The 19,934-nt window shown below is 34.4% G+C and overlaps 2 protein-coding genes across 3 annotated transcripts; one reads left to right on the top strand and one right to left on the bottom strand.

Moving 5' to 3' along the window:
• Positions 1–1,817: 1,817 nt before the first annotated feature.
• LOC121378833 (phosphoribosyl pyrophosphate synthase-associated protein 2-like) lies at positions 1,818–14,660 on the bottom strand. Its single transcript, XM_041507170.1, has 9 exons — positions 14,496–14,660; positions 12,450–12,502; positions 10,267–10,333; positions 9,488–9,660; positions 8,397–8,512; positions 6,244–6,457; positions 5,201–5,271; positions 3,922–4,068; positions 1,818–2,713 (listed from the first exon to the last, which is right to left on the bottom strand). Exons 1-9 carry the CDS (start codon positions 14,582–14,584, stop codon positions 2,555–2,557), a joined length of 1,089 nt encoding a protein of 362 aa, XP_041363104.1. The 5' UTR covers positions 14,585–14,660; the 3' UTR covers positions 1,818–2,554.
• A 131-nt stretch (positions 14,661–14,791) lies between these two features.
• LOC121378835 (endonuclease III-like protein 1) lies at positions 14,792–18,757 on the top strand. 2 transcript variants are annotated; one of them, XM_041507171.1, is made up of 4 exons: positions 14,792–15,623; positions 16,462–16,632; positions 17,331–17,596; positions 18,296–18,757. In XM_041507171.1, the coding sequence occupies exons 1-4, from the start codon at positions 15,192–15,194 to the stop codon at positions 18,489–18,491; spliced, it is 1,065 nt and encodes a 354-aa protein (XP_041363105.1). In that variant the 5' UTR covers positions 14,792–15,191; the 3' UTR covers positions 18,492–18,757. The 2 variants fall into 2 exon arrangements, with proteins under 2 accessions (XP_041363105.1, XP_041363106.1); XM_041507172.1 differs by having other exon boundaries at positions 18,345–18,480.
• Positions 18,758–19,934: the final 1,177 nt, after the last annotated feature.

Genomic DNA, 19,934 nt, shown 5'->3' with positions numbered 1-19,934 from the left:
TTTTTCTCTGTGTAATAATCCAAAGGAAAAATGTACACCATTACGCCTACTGATATGCTACGTTGGAGCAAAAACGACAACCCACGATACCCAAGTCGGCAAGTGATAATTTTCTTTTCTTTGGGACTACGTAATTGGTCAGTTCTGTGGTTGTAGATGGAAAAGTCTACTTAATCAATAGTTTTACAGAACTATTTACAGTAATAAACCATGTCCATTACAATTTTAGGGGCGACAGGTAATATTCCACAATACCGGTATGTATTTTATGTCTAGACAGCGTCAATTAATTGGCTCGTCTGGTTACCAATCAAATACACACCTGCCAATCAGAAATCACAGGTAGAAGCAACTAACAGCATAGACCAATTAACTAAGAAAACACTCCGTGTATCATTTCAGTACGTAGGTTAATGCATGAGAAAAACATTGTTAATTGTTTCGACTTGTTGTGTAGCCACTTTGACAATGGTATTTTATTTTGTATTGAAAAAAAATATTTATACTATAGTGCTGAATATACTTGATGTGTATTATTACAGAACATTGCAATGTATGACTATTTATCATCCCGCAAAAACCAGGTAGATTGTGTTTCTCTAGTTCGAAGGCTCATTCCTGACGTGACGCGTTAAGTATTACGTAACCACCAGCTCGCCAGAGGGCGTACTCACTGAGATGGTACAAAATGGCTGCGCCCATTATATATAATAGTCGTCACATTTAACAGTTTTATTAATTAACTATACGATTATACGTGTTGATATGAAGCAATAATGTGCATTATATATCGTTGAATATGCATACCAGGCCAAATGCCGTAATTGTCCTCTCCTTTAACTGTTAACACCCTTTGGTAGATAAAACAAACGATTAGTCGCCATCGATTGAAGGTACATAAAACAATTAACGATTAGTCGCCATCAAGGAGAACTCGTGTATAGGCTATGCCTGTTGAGTGAATCTTTTTGTGAATTTTATTCTCAATAAAATATTTCAAAACAAAACGAATTAGTTGCAGTCTATGTTAGCTTGTTCAATAAACATTATTTTTGCATGATTTTGAGTTTCATTTCTGAAACGAGAGTACTGATATACATGAAATAAATACAAAATGTTTATCAAATGCGCTTGGAAATTTGCTGTTGCAACATGTATCGCTATCTGCAGAAAACGAACGGTGATCCTAAAATTGAAGGCCACATTTTTGTTTCTGATCAGTGTTGGCAGTATGGTTTACTAGAAAATCGAGACATCACTTTAAGCACACTTCAAACTGGAAAATAGTGCTTGCATATTAATTTTGCGACAAGGTTGGATGCGAACAACGCAAAATTTATACACACGCATTTTTTTCACGGTTTACCGTATGTCAAAATGACCATATGTTTTGACATCCAATAGCTGATGATTAATTAATCGATGTGCTCTAGTGGTGGTTTTTTCTCTTTCTTTTTTTTAAGCATGCATCCAGCTTCAACAAATGGATCAGTTGGTGATGGTGATTATAAAGTTAATTTATTTTGTTTAACAATACCACTAGAGCACAATGAATTGGTATTAATCATCGGCTACTGGATGTCAAACATTTGGTAATATTTAGTCTTAGAAAAAAAAAAATCACTACATTTTCCCATTAGTAGCAATGGATCTTTTATATGCACCATCCCAGAGATATGACAGCAAATACCACAGCCCATGATATACCAGTCATGGTGTCATATTACAGAAATGAATGAATGTCTTAACAACACCCCAGCAAAAATATCCTGTTACAGATTACTATATTGCAATAAATAAAAACAACACACTTAGCAGGAAGTATAAATGTTTTCTTTTAATAATGCTGGAAAATATTTCATTTCTGCTAAAATACTTTATGGATGTGGAATAAATATCGCTCACCTGACAAAAGGTGTAATAAAAAAATGTTTAACAAGAAATGCTTAAGACTTGAAAATGGATATCCAAAAAAATACTATGTAGTAAAATCCTTAACAAAGTTTGATTTCCTTCAACCTGAGCAACTGCATTTTATCTGTTAACATTTTTATATATATATATATATATATATATATATATATATATATATATATATATAACTTGATTAGTCGGGCAATTAGAACACAGCATGCATATAGAAAATTTATTTAATAGTGAGATCCAATTCATTCACTTTAATACCAATACACATTTCCCAACAACCTCAAATTAGTAAGTCTTATTAGTTTATTGTTACATGAGATTCAAAGTAAATTGCCCAATATTTTATTTTATTTGACAAGGCTGATCAATCAATTTCAAACAACAAAAATCCAACATATCACATCCATTAAATGATCCTGAAACTTTTGAATTGCACATGATAATACATTTCTTATGAGACAAACAATTCATGTGGCGACTGATCATATTTTGTGTTCACATTCAACAGACCAACACACTGCACAGACTACACAGACTACACAGACTGATTTAACATCTTCACGATTCTAAAGATTCACACATTCATTCAGACAGAGTTAATGCCATGGGTAGAGTCCGGTGTTACATGCTAGTCGTCCATACCAATGTTGCGGAACAGGAATGACATCGACTCTCGATTGTGGATTCGGCGAATGGCCTCTACAAGCATAATGCTGATGTCGACCGTCTTAATCTTGTGACACTGCATCTTCTGTACTTCGTGGGGCACTGTATTGGTAACCACAACCTATAATGAAATATTAAAATTTAAATTAAAGACTGTTAATATCAGAGATAAAGTTTTCCAGAATGAATGAATGAAAGTTTAACGACACCTCCGCACGAAAAATAAATCAGCTATTGGGTGTCAGACTGATTATGAAAGAGCAACAAATATAAATGGTCATTAAAACAATGGTTTGTTCTTGGCTAAGAAAAACAAAACAAAGGCTGTCTGCTCTTGAGATTGGCGTGACCAGCCGACTGATCAGGTCGAGCCTCCCTGACCACTTGTCTGGCTGAACTCTGGCCAAAGTGGTATGTTGCCAGGAAATATACCCATAGATATGCCTCGAACTCAACCACCAGGATCCCATCATCCAGCATTACGGGATACACCTAGGGGCCAACAAGGTGCCTCAAAAGGGAAGATGTGTTATATTTTCTAGAATTCCAGATTTTTAATTCTAGTATTGCTGTGTTTTTCACCATTTGTCCAACTTTTCAAACAAATTGGATGGAATCAAGTGGTGACACATTTGAAGAACAATCGTAGTAAAGCCGTTCCTGTTGACAGGAGCATTAGTTTCCTAAAATCCATTCATGTTACAGGAGACTAAATTGCAGCGGCTAAAGGATTGTTTTTACCCCTGTGTTTAATTAATCAATGTGTTCTAGTGATGTCGTTAAACACAAAAAGTCTAAGGCCTGCTTTTCACTAACGTGATTTCCTGTACGTACAATGCATTTATATAGGACCTATTTCTCGCTCCAGCCAGTGCACCACGACTGGTACATTAAAGGCTGTGGTATGTGCTATCCTGTCTATGGGATGGTGCATATAAAAGATCCCTTGCTGCTAATTGAAGAGTAGTCCATGAAGTGGCGACAGCGGGTTTCCTCTCTCAAAATCTGTGTGGTCCTTAACCATATGTCTGACGCCATATAACCGTAAATAAAATGGGTTGAGTGCATCGTTAAATAAAACATTTCCTTCCTTCCTTTATATAGGACCTTTTCCATACACATGATTCAGAGTGCGGGCATTCAGCTCGCTAAAAAAAAGTTATCTTTTCAGTGCGGTGACATCATAACGTGAAGTATTTACTTTTGGCTTAAAAATACACTTAGTCAATGTCAAATTTTGGGAAAAGCTGGCCAAACTTTGAACCTTGAGACAAAACAGCTCAATCAGTCTGTCAACAATGAACATAAACGTTTAATTCTGGAACCTACTTCATCAATACAAGAGTCCTCAATGAGTCTTGGAGCATCTGATGACATGAGGCCGTGTGTTGCCATGACGTAGATCTTGTAGGCACCCCTCACTTTGAGAGCGTTGGCCGTCTGAACAAATAACTCGGCATCATCTATCATGTCATCCTGAAATATCAACAAGCACCATTACAAAGCTCAATATATTATTCTTAAATCAGGGGTGGGAATTCTCCTCGGATCCGCAGTTTTCCTCTCGTGGAACATTGTGTTTCCTCGCATTTTAATTATTTTTGCCTCCAAAATGTGTCAGATGGCACAGATTTTGACCTAGGATTTCAAGAATTTCCTGGACCCTTCTAGATTTCCTCTTTTTTACAGTTCACCAATTCCCACCCCTGTTAAATTAAATCATTGAGTGATATGGGTATGCAGTGCTCCTACAAACGTAAACAACTGAAATATTCAATGAATCAACATTTCATAGGTGTTTGATATGACCCGAAATAAAAAAAAAGCTGTAAAATAATACATGAGTTATTAAAGTTCATAGTTGTTTTACTTCTCTAGAGTTTAGCAGAGCATGGAAATATTGCATAATAAAGTTAACAATACACATTTCCATTGTGTTTGTTTGTCTGTGTACATAAATTTAAAAGATCTATTTAACACTAAGGGTATATGAAGTAGCAATTTTCTTTACATTAATTCAGTACTATATTGACTAAACACATAAATATATTATTTTAACATAATCCAAATAAAACCAGTTAAATGAGATACAAAATGAATGAGACCGACTTACGTTTTATAAGCACATGTAATAGTTAAAAAGTATCACTCATACTTCACCACATATATCATGAACAAACTTGATGTACATGTAATATGCAAAATGTGTAATTAATGTGTTCAGCCATAAAACACTGTTGTACACCAAATACTATTTAAGTGGGTCGAAGTTCGAGATGCACCCAACTTTTCATCCAACAGTTGAAGCTACCAGTCCTGCTATTGGTGATAAATGTGAGTGTGTTTGAACTAGTACCAACTACCATAATTATTGTCATCGAAACATGTGCAGAACTAAAGTAATCATAAGACGCTTCCTGCTATGTCCGAAACGAGCAGCTTAATCCCCAATTTTTTCTGATTTACTTTAAGGGTGATGGCTGGTAGAATTTATATCCATGATGTGTATGTCTATGGGATTTGATTTGGTGTTATACATACTGCAAAAGGTACATCCCAAATAAAACGTAGTTCAGTAAATTGCCGATATGCTTTAAACTTGGCGTACCACTATGATAGCTATTCTCCCACCGACATCTCCAACAACATTCAATGGAGGTTTCTCCTTGGCTTGCAATACTGAAAGAGAATTTTAACAAAAATATAATAACCATGTCTATATTATTTAACAAAAAGTAAGATAACTGAAATAATTCATATATTATAAAATCTTGTTTGGTTTGCAATACTGAATCAATTTGTTTTTCCAATTATTTTCTCTATATATGGTAAAATCCCATCCAAAAATCACCATGTTTATAATAATTTTCAGCTGGCCAAATATCTTTTGATAGTTTTTTTTTTTTTATGTAAGACACTAAATTCAGAATATATTTGCCACTGTGTTACATTCAAGAGATCTTATAAAGCTGGACGTAGCCTAGTAGTAAATTCTGATGAGCGGTTGGTTTAGGATTTCTCATTCCAGCCAGTGTACCACAACTGTTATATAAAAGGCTGTGGTATATGCTATCCTGTCTTTGAGATGTAGCATATAAAAGGTCCTTGCTACTAATGGAAATATATAGCAGGTTTACTCTCTAAGACTATATGTCAAAATTACCAATTGTTTGATATCCAATAACTAATGAAAAATAACTTAAGGTGCTCTACTGGTGTCCCTTGCTACTAGTGGAAAAAATGTAGTGGGTTTCCTCTCTAAGACTATATGTCAAAATTACGAAATGTTTGACATCCAATAGCCAATGATAAATAAATCAATGTGCTCTAGTTGTGTCATTATACAAAATAAATTTAACTAACTTTTCAAGAGACCATACAATAACTTCTTAACATCTCTTTCTTTTAAGTTTAAAATCCAGTCCTCTGAAACTTTGCTAGAATCATTTTAACAGTTATGTTTGTGCATTTGTCACTCAAATCTAACTAAGTGTAACACCTATTTTTTGTTCGCATATTAAATTTACAACATTATTAACATGGACATAATGAGTTTCGCAAAAAAACAGAAATGGGTTACCAAAAATATGCAAATTTTCAATTCTCATTGGTCTTAAGTCTTAACATTAATAATGAAGAATGCCAACTTACCTGGAACTATCTCCAGACCAAACTCATTGCCCACTGATTTTATGCCATCCACCAATGGTGGCGAGTTCCTGCCATCATCTTCTTCCGACTCGGACGTTTTGCTTTCTCCGTGAATAACGGCAATACTGAGACGCAATCTCTCGGCATACGATGTGGCTCTCTTCACAGAGTGGGCATTTCTGGCAACTATCACAGCATTTCTGTAGTCTGGTATCTTTTAAAAAACAATCGGTTTTAGACCTTTTACTCAAATATACCTATTGCTCAGATGTCACTTCATAAATTAACATTAATCAGTTGGAGGAATTAACATAATAGCATATAACAAGGCTCAACCTTAGTAGGGCCACACTTTCTCTTTTTTTTTAGGATTACGGATTTTTTTTTGAAGGAGGCAATGTCGGAGGATGGAATAAAAATAAAAATAAAATTCATCCAATTCCTGTTGTTATTATTAATTTTTTTGTATTACGGATGTTTTCAGTAAGACAACCGATTTCAGTCAAAACAATGACGTCAACACGTTTTGTGACGTATGTTGGCCATACTGAATATGTTTGGTCTAAATTCCGAACTTGTCGACATGAAATGAAATTTCAGCAAAGTTGGAGTTCGGTATAAATTAAAGTATTAACGCCATTCAAAACATACTTTGTACTACTTTTAATAAAAATCCATCAAGATAAAATTTAAATAAACATATTAATTAATTAATGAAATGTCAAGGGAGAGAACGATTCTTCGGCACTCCGTTTCAGATGGGATTGAATTCCACTTTTCTATATACCTCTCCACTCCAGGTTGCACCACACCAAATAAAATACTTCCGGATCGAAGCTGAAAGTGCACTGACAAAAACTTACGGAGTTGGAATTGGATGGGCTTGTAAATACTGATTTAGCTTTATATTTCAAGGCTTGTATTTTTATTTATTTCGTATTTCCCCGACACTGCCACTGTAAAAATCATAAGTAGGCAGGAAAATAAAATGAAAAATTGGCTGAAAACTAAAAAATTTCATTTTGGCAAAATTAACGTCGGCGGATCCGTAATCCGAAAAGAAAAAAAAAGTGTGGCCTAGTAGCCCGGGGTGTTTTGGCTACCAATTTCTCACTTGGGCTATCAGATATCTAAACACGGTAGTCCACCATGCTACTAGATTTTTTTTGGCATATCCAGTTAATCAACAAGATGCTTAAACACCTAAACATGTTTTAACATAAATAAATTCTTTAAAAAAAAAAAAAAAAAAAAAAAAAAAAATTAAATTATGGGGATACCAATTTTTACTTAGGGCTATCAGATTTCATAACCTGGTAGCCCGGTTGGCTACCACTGAAAAATTGTTACGGTTGAGGGCTGTATAACAATACAGGTTTATGAAAATGTTCACTACTTGTCCAAACTTACACCCATTCACTCCACTGTACCATTGAGCTACGTACATATTGACTTTAGGATGGCCAAGATGCCCCCCACCCCCCCACCACCCCTTTCAAAAAAAAAAAAAAAAATAAACAAAGCAAGCATTCTGAGAGTACTGCTAAAGCAACATGTCCCCTACACATTCCAACAAACTTTCTTATTTCCTAAATTTCTGAGCCATAACTGAAAATGGGTAAATTACCATAAAGTCAAACTTGATCTGTAACAGAACATGATAAAGCTTTACACAAAATGTCAACTCAATATCTTAAGGCATTGCAAAAACAAAAACAAAAGTCTGGAAAACAAATTTTCCTATATCCTAAGTTCAAAGGCCATAACTGTGACAAAAATGGGTACATCGACATGAAAATCAAACTCGATCTGCAACAGTACATGATAAAGCTATACGTAAAATTTCTAGGAAATCATCCGGGAAAACTATATGTAGGAAGGTCGGACGGACAAACAGACAGAGACAGAAGGGCGGACATGAAACATATGGTTCCCTACGGATGGACCAGTAGGGGACTAATAAAAAATAAATAATAATAAAAAAATCCCCCGTAAAAGTATTTAGTAAACTGTTGAGTTTACATATGACCTGGCATTAAAGATCTTCCTAACAGGAAAGTGTTAAATGAATGTACAAGAGAATTGATATCAATTATCTTAACCCTTTGGCCAATAGGCATTTTGTACAACAGAACAATCCCATGATGACTTACAAATTCCTTTATGTAGTCAATAAGAAATGGTGAGGCCCTCAGGTTATCAACTGGAATGTCGAAGAAGGCTTGTATTTCCTTCTGATGCAAATCCATTGTGATAATGTGGTGCAGACCTATACAAAAAACAAGAGCTGTTTTAATCTATAAAATAAATGACAATTCCCAGAAAAACTAAAATTGAAAGTAACCAGTCAATCTGTCATCTCACCGTTTTCCCCATCTACTCGATATTCAGTGGTTAAATATTGAAACAAGGAAAATAAAAACCACACAACTGTAAATTAATTTGTATGAAATGTTGATCATTCTTACCTACAATTTATGAGACCACTTTCTACATTAAAGGGTTATTTCTGTGCGACTAGCACAGGGTGAAGAAAAACAAATTCAAAAGTGATTTTAACCATGGGCTACATACATGAAAAAATCTTACGGTTATAACCACATGCCACCCTGCAGACAAAACCTCAATTTCACTTCTTTCCACTCACTCTAGATAAGATTGTCGGAGGTCGAAACCCTTCCTTGCTCTAACAAATTTTCTTCTTTGTTTTCATTACATCTTCTGGAGGGAGCATATCTGAACCCTCATATAAACTTTGCTCACAATAGTCTAGACCCCACCCGCCACTGCTAAACATTCTGTATGTGCCTGTTAGTTTAATCCATGCAGTCGTTTCTGGAAGAGTCCACTGGTACATTTACACATTAATAACATATACAGTAAAGTGCTGTTATAACGAACCAGAAGGGACCATAATAGTTAGTTCATTATAGCAGTAGTTCGTTGAACACATTTGCATAAGTTGGTTATTAATGTAAAGGGAGATAAAACAGGACTTTATGATCAGTTCATTCTATGCAGTAGTTCGTTCTAAGCATGTCCATTCTATGTGTACTTTACCGTATATTAAAAACATGAAAAATATTTGGACCAAAATAATTAAATTAATGAAAAATTGAAATCCAAAGTATGAAGAAAACTTTAACTGTTTTCTCTTTTATTAATACTGATATTAATAAGATTTCGTAGCCATTGGAAATGCCAAGGTCAGAGGTCAGGAAAGAGTATAAAGAAAATACCATACCTGCTTTCCCCAGCATCGTAGCCATAAGTTTGCTGACGATTGAGCCTCTCTTTCGCATCTTACACTGCTTGGAGTAAGGTAAATATGGGATGACACCCACTATATTCCGACACGAACTCGTCTTACAGGCATAGGCAATGATCAGCAATTCCATGATGTCATTGTTCACATCTCTGAAAAACACAAATAGATTTTCAGAGTAATTTAAAATGACTATTCTGAGTAAACTTGTAGTCATTCAGGGATCATTTTGTTCAGTATTGTAATGCGATTCACAACGCAAGTTTCAGAGATGGCTACACAATTTTAAATATTAAATAGTAGTTGCCAATCAATTATTACTGGACTAGAAATATCACTAATCAAGATTTTCAAAACAAAAATGTTCCCTATCATTATAATATACTTTCAGTAAATATAGCTTTTTAATTACACTTTCTTGCTTAGAACAGTTAATTTATAAACAAATTCTAAAATGTCTACATACAACTCTATATGTGTGTATGCATAATCATTAATTTCACATGTGTACAGCTACTTAAATACATCAAAGAAAAAAAATTTCTTTTCAAAGGTATTTTGACCTAATTTATAATTTACATAATACACACGCATGTATTTTAAATATGGTGTAATTTTTTAATATTTGGAAAATTAATGATTAAACCAAAAATAGAAATGGTATATACATGTAGTCATGTTTTTGCAATTTGATCTTCATACAACAAATAAATGTACATTTGTATTAAACTGAAAATATAATTTAAAAATTCACCCACTTTGTTCCTGTCTGAATGATGTAGATGTCTTTACCACGGACAGATTCTTTGATTTCAACTGTAGTTTCTGAAATATAAAAAGAGACCATTTAATCCTTTCTACTTGCTACATGTACATGATATACATGTCTACAATTCTTGTATTAATTAAATATAGGGTAACAATTTTAACATTAATATTTAGTGACATAAATGGTACATGAGATTCGTGAGAAGTCAAATTAATTTCCAAGTAAAAGTACACACACACATGTAAACATTATGGGCTGAATTGCACAAAGCCTGTTTATGCCTTACACATGTAACTATAATGTACATATTTTTACAATGCTTAAACACTTACATTTAAGAAAAAACAGGCTTCATAAATACGGCCCTATCTGAATTAAATAGATGTTGACTGGAACACTAGTACAAAACATCAGTAAGACTGGGGTGTAGAAAGGAACATATTTCACTAGCCTGCCGGACCAGAACCAACTAAAATAAATTTACTAATACGCAATAAGTTCTACTAGTCTATAGAATAATATATTATTAATAATATTGTAATATACAGTGTCTTCACTTCAAATTATATATAGAGATATATTGACAAAACATTATTAAGAACACCTGGTAAGTGATCGACATCACGTGGCAAACAAAATAAAAAAGACAGATCGCCCGTCAAACTGGTAGTTGCATTTTTTAACTCGTCTGTCAAATTTTTTACTCACATTTGGCGAGTACTTTCTGCACCCCTTGTAAGTCAATGGTGTTAATGTACAGTCTGCCACTATACAGACCTTAATGTAATGGTAATCCATCGGACATAACGGTGTTACTGGTTTGCATCCCGGTACCAGCTCCCACACACAGTGAGTTTAACATCTTAATGGGTAGTTTAAGGCCACTACACAGACTTCTATCTCGTTAACCAAAAACAACCAACCAGACAGACAGTCCATATATAGCTGACGTGTGTGCCAGGACAGTGAGCTTGAACCGTAATTGGACATAAGCATGAAAATAACTATAAATGAAATGAATTTTGAGGGAATAGTGCAAGGATGTACCCCATTACTATCTCATGGTCCATTCCTTGACATGTTGAGGCAGCTTGCATGTTTCAGTGACTCGGAGAGCTATGCCAGCTGGTAGGGTCACCCAAGGTGGACTGGTTAAAGGGTAAAAACTAGACTAATATGGACTGGACAGACAGAGGATGTGAGTCAAGAAAGACAACTGTCTAGGAGAAGCAAACTCCAAAATCAAAACTGGGCTGGAGAGGCTCAGAATCCTAGTAAGGAAACTCTTCTAGGAGAAGGAAAACTCCAAACTCAAACCTAGTCCACTGAAGTCAGAAGCCATGCATCAGCATTAGCATGGAGACCGAAAAAAAATGACTGTACATGCACAAATCTCTATGATCATCATCATCGAACCCCATTAAATCTCAGGGCTAGCTTTGCCACTTGCCAACTGCTAATTCAAAACACAAGTGGCAAATTTTATTTTAATTTGGCAAACTAATTTCATGTAATAATTAATATTTTGGTTAGAAAATGATTGTGGGTTTCTGCAAATTTTGAAGTGTTACATATAATTTAGCAAAATGTTCTGCTAAGCCACAGCTAACTCTAAAATCTGTTTCTGTTCACCTACATGTACATGCAGGGGTGCAGAAAGTGCTCACCTGCTCGCCAAATGCAAGTAAACATTCTGACGGACAAGTTAAAAAATGCAACTACCAGTCAGTTGGGTGATCGGTCTTTTTTATTTTATCACGTGAGGTTGATCACTTACCAGGTGTTCTTAATAATGTTTTGTCAATATATCTATATACTGTATATATATATATATATATATATATATATATATATATATATATATATATATATAAATCATTTGAAGTGAAGACACTGTATATTATAATATTATTAATAATATATTATTCTATAGGCTGGCGGACTAGTAGAAATTCTGGAGGGCTAGTAAATTTTAGTTAGTTCTGGTCTGTCAGGCTAGTGAATTATTTTCCATTTCTGCACCCCTGACATGTACTACTAGTAGTAGTAATCAAGATGCTAAGATGTCGATAAACAGATATACATGTAACTCCTTTCTCAAATAACTGCAGACCATACATACATACCATACATTATAACAATCAATCTTATGTTTTAAGGATGGATACTCACCACGATTAGTTTTGTGGAACACAGCCATATCACCAAGGCGAATGCCCAAACGTCTGTAGAAACAAAAAAAAGATTTAAAAAAGTTATTGTTTAATCAAGTGATCAGTTAAATTGGTAGTTATATGTGCATGTATTTCAAAGTGGTTTGTTGAACACAACAAGAATAAAATCATCAACAGGTAGGCATCAATGACTGATCAGGTTTACAACCTACCTTCATCAATTATCTGCAGGGTTCGAACTTAACAGTCGCCCGATCGCCCCTGGCGACTGAAAAAGATGACGGGCGACTGAAAAACCACAGTAAGACTGCCCCCCTGGAGTCCAATTTTAAAATTTATTTTTCGTGTTTTCTCTTATAATCTGTTGCAATATTGTGTGTTTTTTTAGAAAATATTATTCGGGCAAGTGAAAATAGAACCGGGCAAGTGAAAGTGCTGTCACCACTTGCCCGGATAGCAACTCAAAAAAAAAGTTAAGCGCACACTGTATCTGTGTGACAATTAAGAGAAGATGTATAAGAAGTGTAGCTGGATGAACCAAGTGTCCCATGAGTAGTTAGGTAATAATATCAGCATCTGTGTTTTCAGCTTCAGTAATTATGGACTTTGACAAAAGGCATTATTCAGAAGTTTACAGTTCATTCACATTTAATTATATTTCTTACATATACATATCCTTAAAAACAAAGTTTACAATAAATTTCAATGTCTTTTCCAACTTCAATTTATAGTTAGTTATGTCATTCACAGCATAGTCAGTAATTTCTTGTAGGGGGCCTGCACATGTACATTTCCATTTAAAACAAATCAAGGTGATTTGGTGGATTTTTTGAAAATGTATAATTCTGTTCCTTCATCAGATTATTTAGTGTGGCAATCCAAATTTTGGTGCCCTTGATTTGAAGTATACGAGGATTGGACGTTAATCTATAACAAGAACATAACATAAATGTTTTCAGTTAAAATTGTTTATTGTTCTAAAAATTATTCAATATTTTTTACAAGTTGCAAACGTTTTATTTGATTTTAATTTTAAAAGTAAAATTTGATGTAAATTATTGCATGGTGTATAGACTGCAATACCATGGCAAGGACAAAAATATACAGCCAATGAAAGTATCGAAAACATGACATTTGTCAAAATATAGCGGAAATACCTGTATGACTTAGTGGTTTGTTTTCTAGAGGAAAATTTGAAGTTCATAATACATATGTATATATTATCACTGGTTTTTTTTTTTTTACAATAAACTAATGTGACCTGAGAAAGGTATTCATTATGGTATGTACGAAGTATAGTTTTTATTATATTTAAAATGTTTGCTTATCATATCGAAAACACATGATGCCAGGATACTGTATATAACTGTGTTTCCCACTAACGTCGACGACAGTCACGTTTCGGACCATTGTTTTGGCTGCGTGCACAATAAACAAAACATATCCAATGAGAATTTTTTGATGATATATTTGACAAAAGGTACTTTTTATTTTTTCATCTTTTAAAACTTAAAATATAGTTTATCCACAATTATGAGAAAAAAAAATGCTAACATGTAAACAACGTTGACCAGTTTTTATTTGAATGTGGCGAAGCAATGTAATAATATAGCTAATTCTGAATTTGAATGATATGTCAGTATTCTAATGTCACTTTGAATCTCCTTACAATAACCATAAACTGGGTACATGACGTTTCCGTTTTAAAAATGCTGGAAATATTCCAATGCAAATTTGCTATTGAAAATGTTTTTGTTTCAACATTACTAATTAATGCACCTGAATGTGTTTGAAAAAAAAATCTTGTCAATACAAAATTGTAACTTTTACGAAATATGGATTTCAAGTGGAATTATGGTAAAATATGCTATATTTATTGTGTAAGAAGCCAAAACAAGGGTGCGAAAAAAGACTATTGTCGACCTTAGTCAACAATACAGTGACTGGGACTATGGCTTTTTGTTTTGGTCAGAAATTGTGAAACTGGTGTACCACTGCTTGCATTACCTATGCATTGCATGTTTGTCATCTCAATATTACATACTTAGCGACAAGACTGGCTAATTCAGAATGTGAATTTCCTGCCAACACAATCATTGCAGCTTTTGGTGCATCAGTAAGGCTTGACATCATGGCAAGTTGATTGAACAGTGATGTGCGTAACTGCGTATTTCGTGAAAAAAAAATCCGACCTTGACCTTTAATGTTTTCTGATACTCAACCGTGTTTTCGTAAGAACTGAAATATTCAAACATTAATTAAACATAAAACATATTCGCCAAACAATTTGATCAGAATTTAATGTAATTAAATGTTTTAAACTATACACCTTTTACACTGAATAATGTAACATTTATTTGCAATGCTAACAAATAGACATATCTTCGCATACAAAATTCGGAAACATTAAATGTTCCGTCAAGACCTGTAATGGATAAAAACAAAAATTAAAAAAAATAAAGATTCCCATTTTTACATTTGTTTTTAATATTAAATATATTACTTAGATACAAATGAATAATAAATCATTTGTATAGAGACCGTTTTGTTTCATACTGTGGATAGTATAAGTATATTTATGAGGACTGCGTTGAATAATTGTGTTGTTAATCTTTTCTGTTCCTTTTTGTTCTTTTCGGTAAATTGGCGTCACCAACCGTATCAGTAAGTGGGAAATTGGTTTGTAAAAGTTCGGTGGAAATGAGTTTTGACATTTGTATTGTTGGTCAAATTATTTTGAATGGTTTCATTATTGACTGTAATTATCATGTCTGAGTCGAAGTATTTCACCCGTAGCAAGTTAAAAGAAATAGGAAAGGTTTCTTATTGCAAAGGCAGTAACAAAAACCGTTTAAAAAGACTTGTCGAAGTGAAAACCGAACCTGGAGAAGTTAAAGTTGAGGCTAAAAAACGTAAACATTTAGCAGTCAAATATGAACCTGATAGTGTTGACAGTTCCACTGTGTCAGTTAAAACTGAACCAGGTATTGCAGACATCAAGCCTGTATTAGGCTTCGCAAGCCCAGATGATTTTGTCAGTAAACGAGTGTGTTGGGAACCACTCAATTGGAGACAACAGTTGAAGAACATCAGAGAGATGAGACGTGAACGAGACGCCCCAGTTGATACAATGGGCTGTGATGTCATTAGTGATCATACAGCCACCCCACAGGTATAAATTGTATGTCAACAACCAAGTCCATACCAATAATGACCGATATTCAGGCTTTCTGCTAGAAAACAATTTAATGTTATGTAATAAAAAGAAAATGGAACATAAGATGATAAGTGTCCCTATTAAGGTCGACAACAATCGCTCCTTAGCACCTTTGTTTTGGCTTCGTACACAATAAATATAATATATCCAATGATCTATAAACATTTTTTTATATGATATATTTGACAAAAGGTACTTTTTAGTTCTTTCATTATTTGAAACTTAAACCTTAAAATTTTGACCAGAATTATGAAAAATAAAAACATAACCTGTAAACAGTTATAGAATTTTGATAGCATGTGTCAGTATTTATTGGTGTCAAATGTATAGTTGCACTTTTATTAGTTTTATTAATCCACTCCAATGATCTTTATTTAATTATATATGTTATTCAACACAGGTATAATATGAATGATGATCATTCAGAACATGTCTAAAAATAAATCTCTTGCCTGTGATTTGGTGATTTTCAAGTTTAACAGACTTATAAATATCCAGTGTATATCGAGTACAAGTATCTAAGAATACATCAGACAGGCTACTAGTAATACATGTACATATAATCTAATTGGTGCATGTATGTTGCTATACAGAGCAACATTGGTTACTTATAAATTTCATTTATGCCATACTTAACAGAGCTTATAAATGCAGTGTTAATTATTAATGTAACATGTCTTTCTTTTCTATTTTCTGTAAAATCAACATTTATGTTTAATTATGTGGACATTTTTTATTTACCTGTACCTGTAGTGTATACATGCTAAAATGAAGCCTTGCTGAATATTTCCAGACATTTCGATATCAAGTGCTTCTTTCTCTGATGCTGTCAAGTCAAACAAAAGACCAGGTGACATCAGCTGCCATGATACGATTGAGGAAACATGGGTGCAGTATTGAAAATATACTTAAAACATCAGACGAGAAACTTGCACAATTGATATACCCTGTTGGTTTTACTAAGGTACATGGACACAGGCTCCTGAAAATTACGAGAACGATAATTTCATTTGTATATCGCTTGCACAAATATAATTTTGTGTAACATATTTTTTGTTTGCACATTTTACAGGGTTTACGCAAAAAGGAAATGGGTTACCTGAATTAGTTTTTGCGTAACCGATGAATGGGTTACACACATTTTGAATTCTCAAAGTCTTGGTACATATTTATATTTAAATAGAACACACTCCATAACTTGTGAAGACCATTTTTCAATCATTACAATTCATAAAGTGCTCTAATTTCATGTACATTTTGTATAACAATAAAAGGATACACCAGGCCTGGTGATTATAAAACTTTTGGAGTCTAGACTCGAGACTTTAGAGTCTGAGACACTAATGTCATGACAACGTCATGCAAATTGTATGTATGTGATGTCATCAGAGATTGAGTCTGGACTCTAAAAGTTTTATAAGCATGGACCCAGGCAATCAAGATTCGTTCTGAACAAATATCAGAAGGGAAGTTATTGTTTCTTTTCTTAAACTGGTAAATTTTGTTTGAAAATGTGTGCACTAAAACAAAATTTATAAATGCAATATACGGGTACACTAGGAAAATATTTCAATACATATTGTTCAAAATTTATATTACTGTATACTGGTTATACCACGCATCTCTACTAAATAGTATCTTTACAATTATGGTATATTTCAGACCAAGGTTGGCTACATTAAAAGAACTTCCCAAATCCTGAAGGATGAATATGACATGGACATCCCAAACACTGTGGTTGACTTGTGCACGTTGCCTGGAGTGGGCCCCAAGATGGCCCATCTTACTATGAAGTGTGCCTGGAATACCATTTCCGGTATTGGTGTTGACACACATGTTCATCGGATATGCAATCGTCTTAAGTGGGTCAAACAGCCCACAAAACAACCAGAGGCTACCAGGAAGGCTCTCGAAGACTGGTTGCCCAGGTATCATACACAGGAACAAATAATTGAACAGTGGTAGATCTATAGGGGAGGGTGGCCTTCATCACTTGGCATCTTTCAGTCGGTTATCTTTGATTAGGCAGTTGGGCTACAATAAAATAAATCCAATATTTTTATTCTCACCTGCTCCAAGGATAAAGGCCTACTCCCATTTTTTATTGGAAGAAAAAGATAGTTTTTTTCTTTAAACATATTGATGTACAGTATTTCCAGTGACCTGAAAATATGAAATAAAATTTTTAATTTCACCCTGTGCCCATTTTGAACAAAATCTAGCATTTATTTTAACTTGGCCCTCTCATTAATGTCATGTGCAACATTTTAGTGAATAGTGTTCTTTAATGAAATTATTATGGATGTTTAGAGATTGTAGAACACACTTGGAGAGGTGAAAAGATCGTGAAACACACACCACGTAGTGGGCATTATCCGTAAAGTATTCCTGGTTTGCTGTATCCATCCAATTATTTCTGTGGTTGGTTTCGTTAATGTATTTTAAATCATATATTGTTTAAATATTAGGTTATTATTGAAAAATTGTCCTACTTTTTGAAGTTGAATAGCGGAAACAGTATGCAATACAGAACATTGAAAATTTACTCAAAACTAGTTTATAATGTTGTCTGTTGATTTAATAATGTTTAGTAAATTCTTTTCTTCTTTTCCCCCCTAATCTTCCAGAGAACACTGGCAAGACATTAACCACCTTCTTGTTGGTTTTGGTCAACAGCGCTGTCTTTCTGTCCACCCTAGATGTGACGGCTGCCTTAATCTGACGATCTGCCCATTCGGCAGGAGTCAGTTCAAAGGGAGATTACCAGCTGAAGACAAGAAGTTCTCAGTGAAGCTAGAGCCTAAAACAGAAGACTTTACATGAACTATCCATATCCACATGAATGTGCAGGCAACAGTATTTTAGGTGAAGCTTCATTCTGTCTGTGGATCAGTTACACAAATTAAAATTTTATGTAAACTGCCAATAAGTAACATGATGAATTGTGTATCACAGGAACTTTATTCGTGGATGCCCTGTACTGTGTTCAAAAAAAGTTTTAGACTTAATTTTGGACACGGCACAGTAGTCAAATTGAAAAATACTTCTCATTGCTGAACCAGTTTGTTTACAATACAATTGAAATACCAGTGTTGTTCAGGGCCCCGTTTCATGAAGAGATCTTATTTTCTTTTAAAACACACAACAAACAAACCAAGGACATTTTTTTTTTAATGCTATAAATATTATATACAGTACGTGGAAGGAAGGATAATGTTTTATTTAATGACACACTCAACACATTTAATTACGGTTATATGGCGTCTGACATATGGTTAAGAACCACACCGATATAGAGAGAGGAAACCCGCTGTCGCCACTTCATGGGCTACTCTTTTCGATTAGCAGCAAGGGATCTTTTATATGCACCATCCCACAGACAAGATAGTACATACCACTGCCTTTGTTACACCAGTTGTGGAGCACTGGCTGGAATGAGAAATAGCTAAATAGGGCCACGGACGGGGATCGATCCTAAACCGACCGTGCATTGAGCAAGCACTTTACCACTGGGCTACGTCCCGCCCCTTATGAACTTGGATGATGTTGAAATGAATGGTCAAGCTGCAATATTTCCATTTTGGTGTGGGACTACTTGACAGGGTCGTGCTCTATGCTTGCTGTCAGTTGAGCTCTTGTTATCGTCCGAGCTTGCAGGGTATGCTGGGTAATCATTGCCATGTGGGGTTCATACCCATAATCATAACCACATTGTTGAAGTGGGTGAAACTGTGTGTATGTGGCCTTACACATGCCCACAGAGCCTAGCAGTGCACTCACTAAGTTAGAGCTGGTACTGGAATGAAAAACCACCCATTGCCTCGTGGGATACGAACCCAGTACCTACTCGCCTCAAGTCCGATATCATAACCTCTATACCACTGAGGAGATCTTATAATGATGTGGAACGGGGCTCAGGACCATAGTGAAATATGTAAGGATTAGGTTACTCATAGAGTACCAGTTATCTAATATTTTTAAATATTCGCTCCTGTGCATAGGTATATTATACTGATTTCAGAGGACAATTTTAGACTGCTAAGTATAATACTAAAACCAAATAAGGTGCGTATTAGATTACATATTTTGTAATCCTGTCACCTCAAATTTTAAATACAGTTTTTTTCTTTAAACCATTTTCAGGAGTACAGAAATGGAACATGTTTCACTAGCCCGCTGGACCAGAACCAACTAAAATTTACTAGGCTACAATAATTTCTACTAGTCTATAGAATAATATATTATTAATAATATTATAATATACAA

This window comes from Gigantopelta aegis, chromosome 8 (assembly GCF_016097555.1).
Source record: "Gigantopelta aegis isolate Gae_Host chromosome 8, Gae_host_genome, whole genome shotgun sequence".
Classification (NCBI taxonomy): Eukaryota; Metazoa; Mollusca; class Gastropoda; order Neomphalida; family Peltospiridae; genus Gigantopelta; species Gigantopelta aegis.
The sequence above is the reverse complement of the archived record's forward strand: the minus strand, read 5'-3'. Positions and strand labels throughout refer to the sequence as shown.

Bases quoted from the DNA above. Each gene is read 5' to 3' on its own strand.
- LOC121378833 (XM_041507170.1), bottom strand. From the start codon at position 14,584: ATGATGTCAAGCCTTACTGATGCACCAAAAGCTGCAATGATTGTGTTG. The intron at 12,503-14,495 runs GTATGTAATATT...TTGTTTCTACAG, and splicing joins TTAGCCAGTCTTGTCGCTAA to ACGTTTGGGCATTCGCCTTG. The intron at 6,458-8,396 runs GTAAGTCATCAT...GTTTTTTAAAAG, and splicing joins TTGACTACATAAAGGAATTT to ATACCAGACTACAGAAATGC.
- LOC121378835 (XM_041507171.1), top strand. From the start codon at position 15,192: ATGGTTTCATTATTGACTGTAATTATCATGTCTGAGTCGAAGTATTTC. The intron at 15,624-16,461 runs GTATAAATTGTA...GAATATTTCCAG, and splicing joins ATCATACAGCCACCCCACAG to ACATTTCGATATCAAGTGCT. The intron at 17,597-18,295 runs GTATCATACACA...CTAATCTTCCAG, and splicing joins CTCGAAGACTGGTTGCCCAG to AGAACACTGGCAAGACATTA.